The sequence below is a fragment of the Salvia hispanica genome, chromosome 3 (assembly GCF_029641045.1).
Source record: "Salvia hispanica isolate PSC_SH4W2 chromosome 3, Shi_PSC_v1, whole genome shotgun sequence".
Taxonomy (NCBI): Eukaryota; Viridiplantae; Streptophyta; class Magnoliopsida; order Lamiales; family Lamiaceae; genus Salvia; species Salvia hispanica.
In genome coordinates, this window is record NC_142694.1 from 41,654,091 (window position 1) to 41,668,761 (window position 14,671).

Below are 14,671 nucleotides of genomic sequence, written 5' to 3' on the forward strand. Positions count from 1 at the left end.
TATGGACCATTGATATTTAATATAAGTATTATACATAAATAATATAATTATTTCATTTTCTAAATTATTTTATAAATGTACATATGTATGTACTAGCAAATATATTTATTATTATCATTTGTCAAAGTTTTCACTTTTAAAATTTTCGTCTTTTATACAATCGATCGAACTGAATAAAAAAAACTGAAATTTATCAAAAATTCAAATCGAACCGAACCGAAATTAAACCAAATTTTAATTTCAATTTGATTCAGGTCGGATTTTCGTTGCCCCTACTCGTGACCGTGGTAAGTGACAAACAATATCCTCCTTATATATATATATACTATTTAGCAAAGGAAATGAGACATATTCTCACGAGAAAGAATGGAGGAAGGATCGCCGGTGAAGGAAAGATTATCAGAGGGATGGGGAGAAATAAGGGAGGAGATGAAGAGATTGGGTTACGTGGCTGGGCCAATGGTGGCCGTCACTCTCTCCTTCTACATGCTTCAAGTCATATCACTCATGATGGTCGGCCATTTGGGTGAACTCGCTCTCTCCAGCTCCGCCATCGCCATCTCCCTCGCTAGCGTCACCGGCTTCAGCCTTCTCGTATTTTATTCTCTCTCCCGAAATCTGCATTATGATTATGATTATGATTATGATAATGATTATGACGACGATCAGATTAAATGATTAGTGGAGAGATTTCAGATTTTGGGATTAAATTGGATGGTTTGAGATCCAATTCGCACGTCTTTCAGAATATGGGATCACAGGGCATGAATTTTTCATATTAGGGATTTTTGCCTATTTTTTTCTACTATTTTATCTTAAATTTTCTTACACTTCTCTCACAAAATACGTGAACTGACCAAACTGCCCCTTGCCTTCTCTTCTCTTATTAGGTCCCACAGAATTCGCGAACTGACCAAACTGCCCCTTTGTACATATTTTCATTGTACGTCTTCGAGGCTCGGGACTAGGATTATCTTGAAAAGTCCAAGATTCAATGATTTAGGCAACCTTGATTTGTTGGACCCTTTTTAAGTCTAGTTGTTTCTTCTATGGAAAAGTGATTTATCACCCAAAGTTTTTGAAAATCACCTCACACTGTTTGATTGCAAAGAATGCTCATATCCTCATCATAATTACTATTAGTTGTGATCAAAATGGATGAATAACAAGAAGCTGAAAATAGAAGGGAATTGTAAAATGTTTGGTTTTTTGGATGAAGATAGATAAGTTTGACTGATAGAAATGGACTAAGTACATAGTTATCCATCTGACTAGTGTATTGGTGGTGGAACAGTTGGGAATGGCGAGTGCGCTAGAGACGATAAGTGGACAAGCGTTCGGAGCTCAGCAATACGAGAAAATAGGAACTCAGACATACACTGCCATCGTCTCTCTGATCCTAGTTTCCATCCCTGTATCCATTCTGTGGGCAAACGTCGAGAGTGTACTCAAACTATCTGGCCAAGATCCTCGCATATCTCATGAGGCCGGAAAAATGGCAATCTGCCTCATTCCAGCACTCTTCGCCTACGCCATCCTTCAGCCCCTCATCCGGTACTATCAAATGCAAAGCATGATCAGTCCCATGATCCTGAGTTCGTGCATCACTCTCTGTTTCCACGCGCCACTTTGTTGGGTGCTGGTTTATAAATCCGGGATGGGCAAGGTTGGAGGCGCAGTTGCTATGGATCTTTCAATGTGGTTGAATGTCTCTATCTTGAGTCTGTACATGAAGTACTCCCCTCATTGCACGAGAACTCGTTCTCCGTTTTCAATGGAGATTTTTGGTGGGATGGGAGTGTTTTTCAAGTATGCAATCCCTTCTGCTACCATGATTTGGTAATAACTTTCACTTGTCTATAACTGCATTATGATTCTAAATTTTATACTATAACAGTTTCATTTTGTGAAATTTTGTAGTCTTCAATGGTGGTCGTTTGAGTTACTAATCTTGCTTGCCGGGCTATTTCCAAATCCGCAGCTTGAAGCCTCGGTGCTTTCTGTGTGGTAGGCTCTTCTTAAACCCTCAAAATCCACATAATGCTGTTAATGTTATTTGATGCTTTGTTTACTAAGACTTGTTTTGCTCCTGTTTGCAGCTTAAATACCGTTGCTACACTTTATGCAATACCATACGGTTTGGCGTCTTCAGCAAGGTAGAGTCACGGCGCATTTAAGATGGCGTTTAACCGTGCTTATAATCTCCTTACAATAGTCTATAATCTGTTTTGGAGTTTATAAGCTTTTGACAAAAAATTTGGCAAAATAAGTTGATCAGCAGCAACTTATTGTTTGATAAAATCTTATAAGCAGCAGCAAGCATTTACTATGGTTAGTTCATATTTAACTGTGGTTAAACTTATGCTCCAAAAATATGCAGTACTCGAATATCAAACCAGCTTGGAGCCGGGAGGCCACAGGGGGCGCGTCTATCTGTCGTTGCTCTATTGATCCTTGCAACAGTCAATGCATTTGTCGTGAGCCTCGCCATATTCCTGAATAGGAATGTTTTTGGCTATGTTTTCAGCAATGAGAAGGAAGTCGTGGACTACGTGACAAGGATGGCTCCTCTTGTTTGTTTATCAATCATAGCAGATTGCGCGCAAGGAGTCCTTTCAGGTAAAACAAGACGTGTGTTTTGGTGTATGAGATAGATAAGATTGATTACGACCTAGAATAATGCAAACTGAACATTTGATTGAATTGGATTATTTTATCAATCATGTCTTATCGCCTGAACCAAACGCCTCTTAAGCGCGATTTGCTTAGTCGTATATCTCTGTTTTATACGAACAACTTGCTTATATATCTCTCTTTCTTTTAGGTGTTGCAAGAGGATGTGGTTGGCAGCATATTGGTGCTTATATCAATCTTGCTGCAATTTACCTCTTTGGACTACCAATTGCAGCTGCATTGGGTTTTTGGAGGGATTGGAGGGGGAAGGGGCTCTGGATTGGAGTGTTGTGTGGCGCGATTATGCAGTGTGTGATGCTCTCGATTATTACAGCTCTCACGGACTGGGAGAAACAGGTGTTCCTCTTCGTTTCTTCGTCTTATACACCATCATCGCATGTGTATTTTACGTGTTATTGATCATGTTACGTGTGTTGATTGCAATGAATACTTCACTTAATTTGCAGGCAGCAAAGACAAGAGAGAGATTATTTCATGAGGAGGCTGTGAATGATGAGGGTGATGATAGGCTGCTGACATGAAGATAAATGAATTCAAATTTCAACTTCAATTTTTGCAGTTATAAGACTTGTAGGATTTTTCACAATGTATTGAGATTTCAAAAGAATGAAAATAGAAAGAAAGATGTATAGCTACTGCTTTAAAAGAGGCGAGCCGGGTTGGATACTAGCTGTTGCTCGAGCTCGGTTTGTTTGAATATTTTGGTGCTTGACTCGACTTCATCTTGTTGTTCGAGCTCAGATTGCATGGTATTCAATAATGTCTTATTTGAGCTCGGGCTCGAGCTTGTTAAAAGTAATTTGTGATATTTCTTACAATTATATTTTCGCACAGCGGCTTGATGTAAGACTCGAGCCACTAGTGGCTCGATTGAAGGCTTGCGAACAAGCTCAGGTAACAAGCCCGATGGCATATTTGTGAAAATATAATGTCGAGCATGTTCGTGAGCCCAGCAAACCAAACACCATTGGACTCGAGCTTGACTAGGCTCGCTTGTTATAAGATAGTGAGGAAACTGACCTTGGATTATAAATACAAATATATAAAATATAATAGCAACCTCAACACGTAAGCATACATTGAACATATGTTATTGTGTGTCTGAGTTGATGGTAAAGAGGTAATGTTTGATGCCCAAAGTTCGAGTCCTCCATGCCACGTTCTTTAAATTTATATTCATTTACTTATAAAATACTAATATAATAAAAATAGAACACATGTTATTTATATGCACCTTTTTTAAGTAATTGTTCTTAATCAGTTAATCAGTTGTTCTTAATCAAGAGTTTTGTTCTATCCTTATTTAAATTTCTAACTTAATCATCGACCTACAAAGGTAAATAACACATTTATGAGTTCAACTACACTTGAAAAATGTACGACATGTGCAAAAATCAATAAAAGTACATATGTATATATGTTGTGCTTAATAAAACCTTAACGATTGAACATTATGAATCCCCATGGTCTTGAGCGAACGAAAGCTTGGAGTAAAAGTAACCGTGTTGAACAAATTAGAATACCCAGAATGTCGAAGACGACCATATGGCTTAAAAGCTCTTGTGTTTTTGGAGTAGATAGATAGTCGATCTTTAAATGCGTACAATAGGTCACCATCTGCCAAAATCTTGAGTGGGAAAAAAATTGGACTGATTGTTTTTGCTGGTGAGTCGAAGGTATATTCCATTACCCACGAATTTGTATCTCCGTAGTTTTCCATCATCCAAATAACAACACGAAAAAGATTTGTAATGTTGTCGCATAAACACAACCGATCTTCCAAAATACATAGCTGATATCCACTATATAAACCAAGCCTATATTCGCCGCCTTCACATGGAGGAAGAGAAAAACATGTAAATAACTCGGTTTCAAGATCAAGGCAGGAGACCAAAAGATTATTCTCAAAATTTGTTGCAAGCCAGTGAATATTTCCGTTCAAAAATAAAGCATAATCATAAGGCACGCTATATGGTGGTCTTGCCACTCCGCAGTAAGGCAGTTTAGTTGTTGACGACGCTGGGATGCTTCTCCACAACCCTTCTCCTCTACCTAGACTGTATATGTGACAAAACCTAGATTCATCACCACATATAATCTTATATTGCCCACTTAATTTGCTCACTCCAAACCCAAATACGCACCTACGTGCCGGCAGAGTAGGAAGCTCAATATACTCATGAGTGATTGGATTGAGTATGAAAAGGCAATGATTAGAAGCATCCAATCCATCCCACACCAAAATCAAACCGTTAACTGAACCAATTACAATACGGTGGTGATCGGGAGTTGAATATAGGTCGTGAGGAGGAGGCAAGCCGAATCGGAAAAGTGTCCGCAAGGCCTCATCGCATACCGCATACCCCATTTTCGGATGAGCGAAGGCCATGCCTGGTTTTGGAGTATACAATGTGACAAACTCACCCTCTTTTCCTTCTATCATATCACGCCATGATTTACAAACATACTTGCATCTCGGAATACTTTCAATCGGGAGTCTCCCAAGGATCTGTCTCCATATATCTTGCGGTAGATACAAATCTTTCTTCATCATTGTGTGCGGGTGAGGGAGGAGTGGACGGGGGAGGTATTCGACGAGGAGATGGCGGTGCAGATGGGGGCTAATAGGGGGGTGCTGAAGCTGATGCAGATCGCGCTGAAATGCTGCGATCGGACGCCGGAGAAGAGGCCGGAGTGGCGGCAGAGGTGGAGGAGATCAAGGCCGGCGGCGATTGATGTACGAACACTATAATGCAAATGATGAAAGACGATAACTTCTTGCGCATCAAAAAAGGCCATATTTATAGGCCAAAAATAAATCCAAATCTTAACCGTAACCCTAACTTTAGCTTTACTCCTTAAAATACAGGAAAGACTTGGAAAAAGATATACATTACTACTACAAATAAAGTTGGATATCGTCGGTATATATTTTTCTCAAGAGCTTCTTAAAATACTAATAATTAGTTAGTTGGAAATTATTTATCATCATATATTCATGAATACATAATTGAATATAAATAAAGTAAGATCTTCGAACATCATGTATTTCACGTATTAACCATAAACATAATGGATCGAAAACTAACCTTTATGATCCATAGCGGAAGCGATTGGGGAAGACGGAGAGAACTTCCTCGGACTTTCTTTGGCGTAGTAGCCTAGCTGCAACTCCAAGGATTTGTTTCTCTCTCTTTTCCTCATTTATGTGTTCTCTGTAAAGTGTATGATTTGATGAGATCCCACATTTGTATTTATAGGCAGGGAGAAGACAAATCCTAATCCTAATTGTAAAACATTAAAGCCCTTTTCATCAAAGTGACTATTTAATATAATAATAGAAGCGTTTCTTTTCCATAAAATAGTCGATTAATTATCATAAACTTAATTGATAATAGAAGCGTTTCTTTTCCATAAAATAATAGAAGCGTTTCACGTAAATCACAAACATTATTTCTTACATATATATTCATTTCCTTAATTATTATAGGAATGATTTAAAAAGATCTCAATATATGATAGGAAATATATGATTTCCAAACCAGTGACTATATATTAGTTAAACTAACAATTGGCCATATACGATTATATATTACCTCAATTTCCTTGTTAGTCATATGAATCATATTGTGATTTACCACTAAGTGATATTTTCATAATTGACTAATTAATCACATAATTAAGAAACGTCCCAATAATAATAATTAATTAGGGAAAAATGTGTCTTATACCAAGTTAATATATTACAATCAAAATCCAATTCTATTTAGGATACACACATGAGACATAAAACTTACATTAATAGCATTGATTTACGCCAAGAGATATGGGCTCTGCACATTGAAACAATCAAACAATGAAAAAGCAGATTTAGGTCATTTTAGTACTCGAACAACCTATCGTATGCAGATTTAGGCCGGGCCACAATGAAAAAATACTATTGAAAGGACCGTAGTTGGTTTAAATAAGTGTTTAGTTGCTACAATTTTCCATTTTAAGACCTTCCATTATAGTCGAATATAAGATTTTTATATCACTTTTTTCTTATTGCGCAGTACTATAATATAATAAATAATAAAATTAATTTCTAATTAAATTAAATTTAAAAATTTAAAAATATTATATATATGTATATATGGAAATGTTATACTGCTAACTCAACACTTAATTGCTAACTACAACTAATTAAATTATAGCCATTAGATATTCAAATTTAGGGGCTATAGATCATCAACCCTGAAATATCAATATGATAAAAAAAAACGTCGGGTATTAAGGTTAATTTACAATAAATTAGTTGTAACTAATTTTTGAAAAATATCTCATAACTTTAAAACGCATATTACTTTCTCAATTTAAATTATTTTTTCGCACAACATATATCAAATTAAAGATAATTTCATAAGGATTCTAACGAGATCTCACTTGCATATGTTCTGACATCAAAATTTAAAAAAACTTCGAAAATTTTTAATTTTTTCGTACAAAACAAATGTCAACATAGTATATAAAATATGTCAATATAATATATGTAGAATGTCAATATAACAATGGTTAACATTCTCAAAGTATTGTGTTGACATTCTCATAGCATTGTATTGATATTTTCGAAACACTATATTCATATTTTCATCAAAAACCCTAATTTGGTAGTTTTTTTTTATCTTTTTCGATTTAATTATAAAAACGAAAATTACACGTGGCGAATTGTAGACCATAAGTTTTCTAAAATCATATGGTCTTAAATTAGTTGTGGTTAGAAATTAAATGATGAGTTAGGAATTGATCACTTCCCCTATGTACGTATACATTTATATTTTCTCATTTTTTTTATAATAGTGAATTATAATGTTTATTAAATTGCATGAATATTGACTTAAACCTTCCTATAATACATGGCCTAGATAAGCGTGATTTGCACGTGAATAAAATAGAACAACTCACCTTATCCGTCCTAAATACAATTTCATTAATTTGATCATTAATCTGTTGCTATATAAAAGAAATCTCTATTTATTATATTTTGTCCATTATACATTTAACTTTATTAAATTTTTTATCAAAGGATCTAAGATATTAAGTAACCATACAAGAGAAATGCGTAATCACCATTTATCAAAGTAAGCATTACTTAATTATAATTAAGTGTACAATTTGTATTTCAACACCAAAATCGGGTTCCATGACCCTTGATCATCAGATACGCCGATGGAATATGGTGCACCGTCTCCGAATCCATCTTCCCTCGAGAACTTGACACGATGCTTCCTGTCGTTATTTCCATGCCCTGATCGCCTATGCTCGAAATATCCAGCATATTAGTATGTCAGAGTAGAGCACATCAAATGCCTTGGCTTGCAGCTGCGGTTCCTTTTGTGATTTGTATTGTTCCTATTGAGATATTACTAAAATTTGCTCAACACTGAAAGTCAAAAGAACACAATCAACAGCGCTCAGAAATGATGCAAATTACTACAAGCCTCAAACCAAAACCTCGAACTGAAATATGATCAACGACTCTCTTCATCTTATTAAGTCCTCATTTATTACAAAGTATCTATACAGAGATACCACTTGCTTTGGAAGAGTAGGGTTTTCTTTTTGTTTTCCTCGTGCTGGGAAGCTTCATGTGACAAGTCGTAGAAGAACTAATTTATTAGAATACACTATCTATCTATCAATTATTTGCTAGTATAACTTTTCAATTTTTTTATACTTTGGGATGAAATGATCAAAATAAAATAGTCCAATTGATCGAGAATGAGGCAACATAACTAACACTATCTATGCGAATATTCGTATTATTAAATTTAGGAAAGAATGTGTACATGCTACTAACATACAAAATATGTTAATTAAAATGTATTACACTGATTAGAGTTTAATAATCACGATCACAAATTTGGCAGAAACGTTTATCTTATAGTCTCATATCTTTATTTTTATTAATTATAAAACACATTACTAGTATTATTTTAACAAGCAAATTATTATTATGTACTCCCTCCGTCCCAGATAATTCGTTCCAGTATTCCATTTTGGTCCGTCCCACATAATTTGTCCCACTTCACTTTTACCATTTTTGGTAGTGGACCCCATATTCCACTAACTCATTCCTACTCACAATTTATTATAAAACTAATACTTTAAAAGTAGGACCCACGTCCCACCAACCTTTTCAACTCACTTTCCATTACATTTCTTAAAACCCGTGCCCGGTCAAAGTGGGACGAATTATCCGGGACGGAGGGAGTATATATGAAGTTGAGGATTTGAAATATCTGCTGATAACACATGCACACGTGGCACCGGGAGTTAAGAGGCGGTTATCGTATAGTTAATCTGCTGAAACAGTTACAAATTAGTAAGCTGGTTTAACAGTTAAAACCAAGATTTGTAATGCAAATATAGTTACGCATTTCTTCTACCTTTCTCTCTATCTCTCTATACTATCGAAAAAAAACTCTCTGCTCAACCTCATCGGAAACCAGTAACCTTCTAAATCAATGGCGGCGCCAGCGCCGGTCAACCCCTCTGATAAGCTGGGGTTTCTTGAGAAAGTATTTGAGACAAAGCTGTTGAAGAGAAATTCGTATGTGAATGCGGTGATGAAGAAACTGGAAGTAAAGGAGAGGGAGGGAATGCTGTAGAGATCATGGTTGACAATAAGCAAGCGGAGAATAAACCTCATGAAGAAGACGCAAATGTGTCTCGAGGTATATTTCTTTGATCTTTCTTCTTTTTGTGTTTTTAGTTGCATTTTGCCTAAGCTCCTGTTCTGCGCTACTGCTTAATTAATGGTTGTTCACTCCGAATACGTAGAAGAAAAAGACAGCAAGAAGCCACCGCTGCCGGTGTTCACGGATCCCCAGGGGTTTCTTGGAAAGGTGTTGGAGTTCACCGCGAGGGAGACGGACCTGTTCAAGAGCAATGCGGTGGTTCAGATGATCAACAAAACGTTGGATGCGATATCTGAGAAGAATGCTGTGGAAGTGAAGGATGAGGTGATGGTGGATGTTATAAAGGCGGAGAATGTGCGTCGAGGTATATTTCATTGTTTTTGATTTATTAATGTTTCTTCCTTTTTAGTGTTTTTATGAGTTTTGGGGATTTCATATTGGATTGAAAAGGGTTGTGCATTACTTTCTAGTATAATTATTTCTTTTGCTTATCAATTATGAATCTTATGATATTCCGAGGACTATAGAATTTGGCCTCGATATGGACAAATATTCTTGGGGCCAGAGGTTAAATTAAGTTATAAAATGTTGTGACTGTTCTTTCATTCCTTCAGAGGAGAAAAAAACTAGCTCCATTCTCCTGACCAAGCAAGACCAGAGGAAATGGTGGAACCACGCGATGATGGGTGAGCCAGAGATTGATTCAACAAAGATAGGCGATGGTGGAACTGTGTCCATGCCTCGAGGTATATTTCATTGATCTTGATTAATGATTCTTCTTTTTTGTATTTTTAGTTGCATTTAGCGTAAGCTCCTGTTTTGCGCAACCACTTAATCAATGGTGGTTCACTCCAAATACGTAGAAGAACAAGCTCGCAAGAAGCCGTTTGCTTCCATCGACCCCTCTGATCCCCCGGGATTTCTTGAGAAGGTGTTTGAAGTGAAGGAGAGGGAAGGGAATAAATCAGAGAAGAATGTGCCTCGAGGTACCTGATTTATTAATGTTGCTTCCTTTTTAGTGTTATAAATAGTGTTTATAGAATTATGAGTTTGGTGATTTCATATTGGATATGAATATTTCCTTTGATGCTCAGTATTCGCTTTATTGCTTATCAATTATCCAAAAAATGTACACGCTCCTTTGGGTTCTAAAATGGCACCTTATGAATCTTATGATATTATGAGGACTACAAAATTGTTGAATGAATATGTTTTAACTGCGTTTTTTGTCTCCAATTAGCTCCTAACAAGTCAAACGGCCTCGATATGGACAAATATTCTTGGGGCCAATCTCTTCAAGAGGTTAAGGTTTATGTTCATGTGCCATCTGGAACAAAGCCGAGACTTATTGTTTGTCAAATGAAAAATAACCATCTGAAAGTTGGGCTTAAAGGTCAGCCTCCAGTTATTGATGTAAGTCTCTTGGTCTTATTCATATGATGCTTTTATCATTGGTCGGTGTTATTCAAGTTCTCAGTAGTGAGTTGTTTTCATCTACAGGGTGAATTTTTCGATTCTGTCAACTGTTTTTGGACTATAGGTATTGAACTATGAAATTACATGTTATCAAAATGTTGTTTTAATGTATTGTGAATGCTGAATTTTCTTTCATTCCTTCAGCCATTCTCCTGACCAAGCAAGACCAGAGAGAATGGTGGAACTACGCGATGAAGGGTGAGCTGGAGATTGATACAAATCCAGAGATGTGTTCATCTGTGAAAAAATTGATGGTAAGACTCCGGAATACCCTTGATGATGATCCCTTTCATAGTGTGAATTGATTATAGAAATCTCTCTCACGCAGGATTCGGATGATCATCATGACGATGATGATCATGAAGGGGGGAGCAGCGTTGGCTCAAATAGTATTACAGGAGCCGAAGAGGATGGAGATGCTGATGAAGTGGATGGAGTTGACGCTGATGAAGTGGATGGAGATGGTGATGAACAGGATGAAGACAGAGGCGATGAAGATGAGGGTGAAGAAGAGGGTGAAGACGATGAGGGTGAAGAAGAGGGCGGTGAAGAAGAGGGGGGTGAAGAAGAGGATGAAGTCACTGAAATTGAGAAAATAATTGAGGATAGGAACGTGGTATTCAGCATGGAAGAGGCACGTTGGCTTGTGGATGATGTAAACTCAACATTTCTCATCACTAGCGAATCAACAGGGAATACTTATGAAGTGGAACTGGACCGCAGGAATCAATTTATCGGAATTCAGCGGACTATGGTGTACATTTTCGATGGACCAGATTGGCAAGACTTCGTTGGTGATCACCGCGACGAACTTGTGGAAGGAGCACAAGTTCTATTAAAAAAGGACGATGAGGGCATAAAGGTAGAGTTCCTAAAATGATGATTTTTTGCGTTTGTAAGCTCTCTGTAAAACTTGGTTTCATTTCAAAAGAGATCAAAGATTTGATGTCTAATTCTTACTTGTAACCTTTTCTTTCCTTTCTGCGCCTTCATAAGAATGTAATGATTTCATCTCTAATCTCCAAAATTCCTGTTGGTTTTTGTTCTTGTTATTGTTTTGTTTATGGAATATGTTCTGTCTAGTGTATCAAGATGAATATGTTGATTACATATACACTTTATATATAATGCCACCTTTAGCTAGTGCAGTTTAGGGTTTAGAAGTGCCTTATAGCGTGTAATGACAGTGAGTAACGTGTAATGACAGCAAGTACAGTTTTTGTTGAAGTATTTGAAACACAAAATAAATCATTGACACATTGACTGCAAAGGTAAATAAAACATCTATGAGTTCAACTACACTTAAAAAGTGTACGACATGCGCAAAAATCAATAAAAGTACATATGTATATATGTTGTGCTTAATAAAACCTTAACGATTGAACATTATGAATCCCCATGGTCTTGAGCGAACAAAAGCTTGGAGTAAAAGTAACCGTGTTGAACAAATTAGAATACCCAGAATGTCGAAGACGACCATATGGCTTAAAAGCTCTTGTGTTTTTGGAGTAGATAGATAGTCGATCTTTAAATGCGTACAATAGGTCACCATCTGCCAAAATCTTGAGTGGGAAAAAAATTGGACTGATTGTTTTTGCTGGTGAGTCGAAGGTATATTCCATTACCCACGAATTTGTATCTCCGTAGTTTTCCATCATCCAAATAACAACACGAAAAAGATTTGTAATGTTGTCGCATAAACACAACCGATCTTCCAAAATACATAGCTGATATCCACTATATAAACCAAGCATATATTCGCCGCCTTCACATGGAGGAAGAGAAAAACATGTAAATAACTCGGTTTCAAGATCAAGGCAGGAGACCAAAAGATTATTCTCAAAATTTGTTGCAAGCCAGTGAATATTTCCGTTCAAAAATAAAGCATAATCATAAGGCACGCTATATGGTGGTCTTGCCACTCCGCAGTAAGGCAGTTTAGTTGTTGACGACGCTGGGATGCTTCTCCACAACCCTTCTCCTCTACCTAGACTGTATATGTGACAAAACCTAGATTCATCACCACATATAATCTTATATTGCCCACTTAATTTGCTCACTCCAAACCCAAATACGCACCTACGTGCCGGCAGAGTAGGAAGCTCAATATACTCATGAGTGATTGGATTGAGTATGAAAAGGCAATGATTAGAAGCATCCAATCCATCCCACACCAAAATCAAACTGTTAACTGAACCAATTACAATACGGTGGTGATCGGGAGTTGAATATAGGTCGTGAGGAGGAGGCAAGCCGAATCGGAAAAGTGTCCGCAAGGCCTCATCGCATACCGCATACCCCATTTTCGGATGAGCGAAGGCCATGCCTGGTTTTGGAGTATACAATGTGACAAACTCACCCTCTTTTCCTTCTATCATATCGCTATCGCGCCATGATTTACAAACATACTTGCATCTCGGAATGCTTTCAATCGGTAGTCTCCCTAGGATCTGTCTCCATATATCTTGCGGTAGATACAAATCTTTCTTCATTATTATCATAATACTATCAGATTTCGTGCAGAGGCATTAAAACCCTAATCGTGTTTACAGCAAGACCAAACATACGATGATTAACTAAAGCGAGCGGACAATGGGATATTTGATATACAGAAATTAATGATGCAAATTATGAAAGACGAAAACTACTTGCGCATAGAAAACAAGGCCATATTTATAGGCCAAAATAAATCCTAATCCTATCCCATATCCTAACCCTAACTTTAGCTATACTCCATAAAGGCTAAAATACCAGCAAAAAGATATACAAATAAAGTTGGATATGTAGGCGGTATATTTTTCAAGGAAATTGGGACTAAGAATAAAATGACTATTTTTTAATTTTTACCTAGAGAAATTGCTAGTTGATTGTATTATTATTTTAGGAAGATTAGGCTAGTCTTCCTAATCGGACTGGGATTCTGCATTGACAAGATTTATAGGATTTTCTCTTTACGTAGTGGGATTTTAAAAGAATGAAAATTAGAACAAAGATTTGTATCAAAGCACCAAAATAGATTTATATCAAATTGGGATTACCAAGATTTAGATACGCATTGTTTTTTCCATATAATAAATATTGTTTTGTTTATAAATTTAGTCCTTCAATTCGGTTAGTCTTTCCCTTGCACGTATTTTTTTCATTTTCTCTTAATTTTTCTTTATATTTTTATTTGCACTTTTTTCTTAAAAGGTATATATTCTGCAACTTTTCACATACTTTCTCCTTATAGAGTATTAAAATTTTAAATTTAAAAAAAAATAAAACTTTAAAAAGTAAATAACTAAAAGTTAAATTTCTCAAAACAAAAAACATAAACTCAATTTATATCACTATATTTTAAAATTTAATTTGTTGCATGTTATAGTGAATTGAGATAATAAATCTATATTTTATAAAAAAAATAAGAAAAAAATATTAACTATATAGCTTTAAAAATACTACTTCCTCCATCTGTCATTACATGTCACTAGTTTCCTTTTTAGTCCGTCTTTGAATACTTGCCACTCATACTTTTTACAATTTTTGGGTAATGGACCTCACATTCTACTCACTCATTCTCACTAACATTTTATTACTTTTATTAAACTACTAATATACAAAAGCAGGACTCACATTTCAATATTTTTTTCAGCTCACTTTCCATATCATTGCTTAAAATCCATGGCGTCAAAGTGTGCAAATTAACGGTGGACGGATGAAGTATATAAATAAGTTCAGAATATATAATTATTAATTGAGTAACGTTTCAAAATAAAAAAAAATATAAAGAAAATAAATTTTGTATAGTTAAAAATTAAAATGATGAAATTTATAAAATC

At 35.9% G+C, this 14,671-nt stretch overlaps 3 protein-coding genes across 3 annotated transcripts; 1 reads left to right on the plus strand and 2 right to left on the minus strand.

Moving 5' to 3' along the window:
- The first annotated feature begins 366 nt into the window (after window positions 1-366).
- On the plus strand, window positions 367-3,469 carry LOC125210409 (protein DETOXIFICATION 12-like). The gene is made up of 7 exons (XM_048109968.2): window positions 367-594; window positions 1,295-1,839; window positions 1,921-2,007; window positions 2,100-2,156; window positions 2,381-2,619; window positions 2,825-3,030; window positions 3,141-3,469. Exons 1-7 carry the CDS (start codon window positions 367-369, stop codon window positions 3,213-3,215), a joined length of 1,437 nt encoding a protein of 478 aa, XP_047965925.1. The 3' UTR covers window positions 3,216-3,469.
- A 651-nt stretch (window positions 3,470-4,120) lies between these two features.
- Window positions 4,121-5,248, minus strand: LOC125210042 (F-box protein At3g07870-like). Its single transcript, XM_048109616.2, has one exon. It carries the CDS (start codon window positions 5,246-5,248, stop codon window positions 4,121-4,123), a length of 1,128 nt encoding a protein of 375 aa, XP_047965573.2.
- Window positions 5,249-12,211: 6,963 nt separating this feature from the next.
- LOC125210043 (F-box protein At3g07870-like) lies at window positions 12,212-13,342 on the minus strand. Its single transcript, XM_048109617.2, has one exon. It carries the CDS (start codon window positions 13,340-13,342, stop codon window positions 12,212-12,214), a length of 1,131 nt encoding a protein of 376 aa, XP_047965574.1.
- Window positions 13,343-14,671: the final 1,329 nt, after the last annotated feature.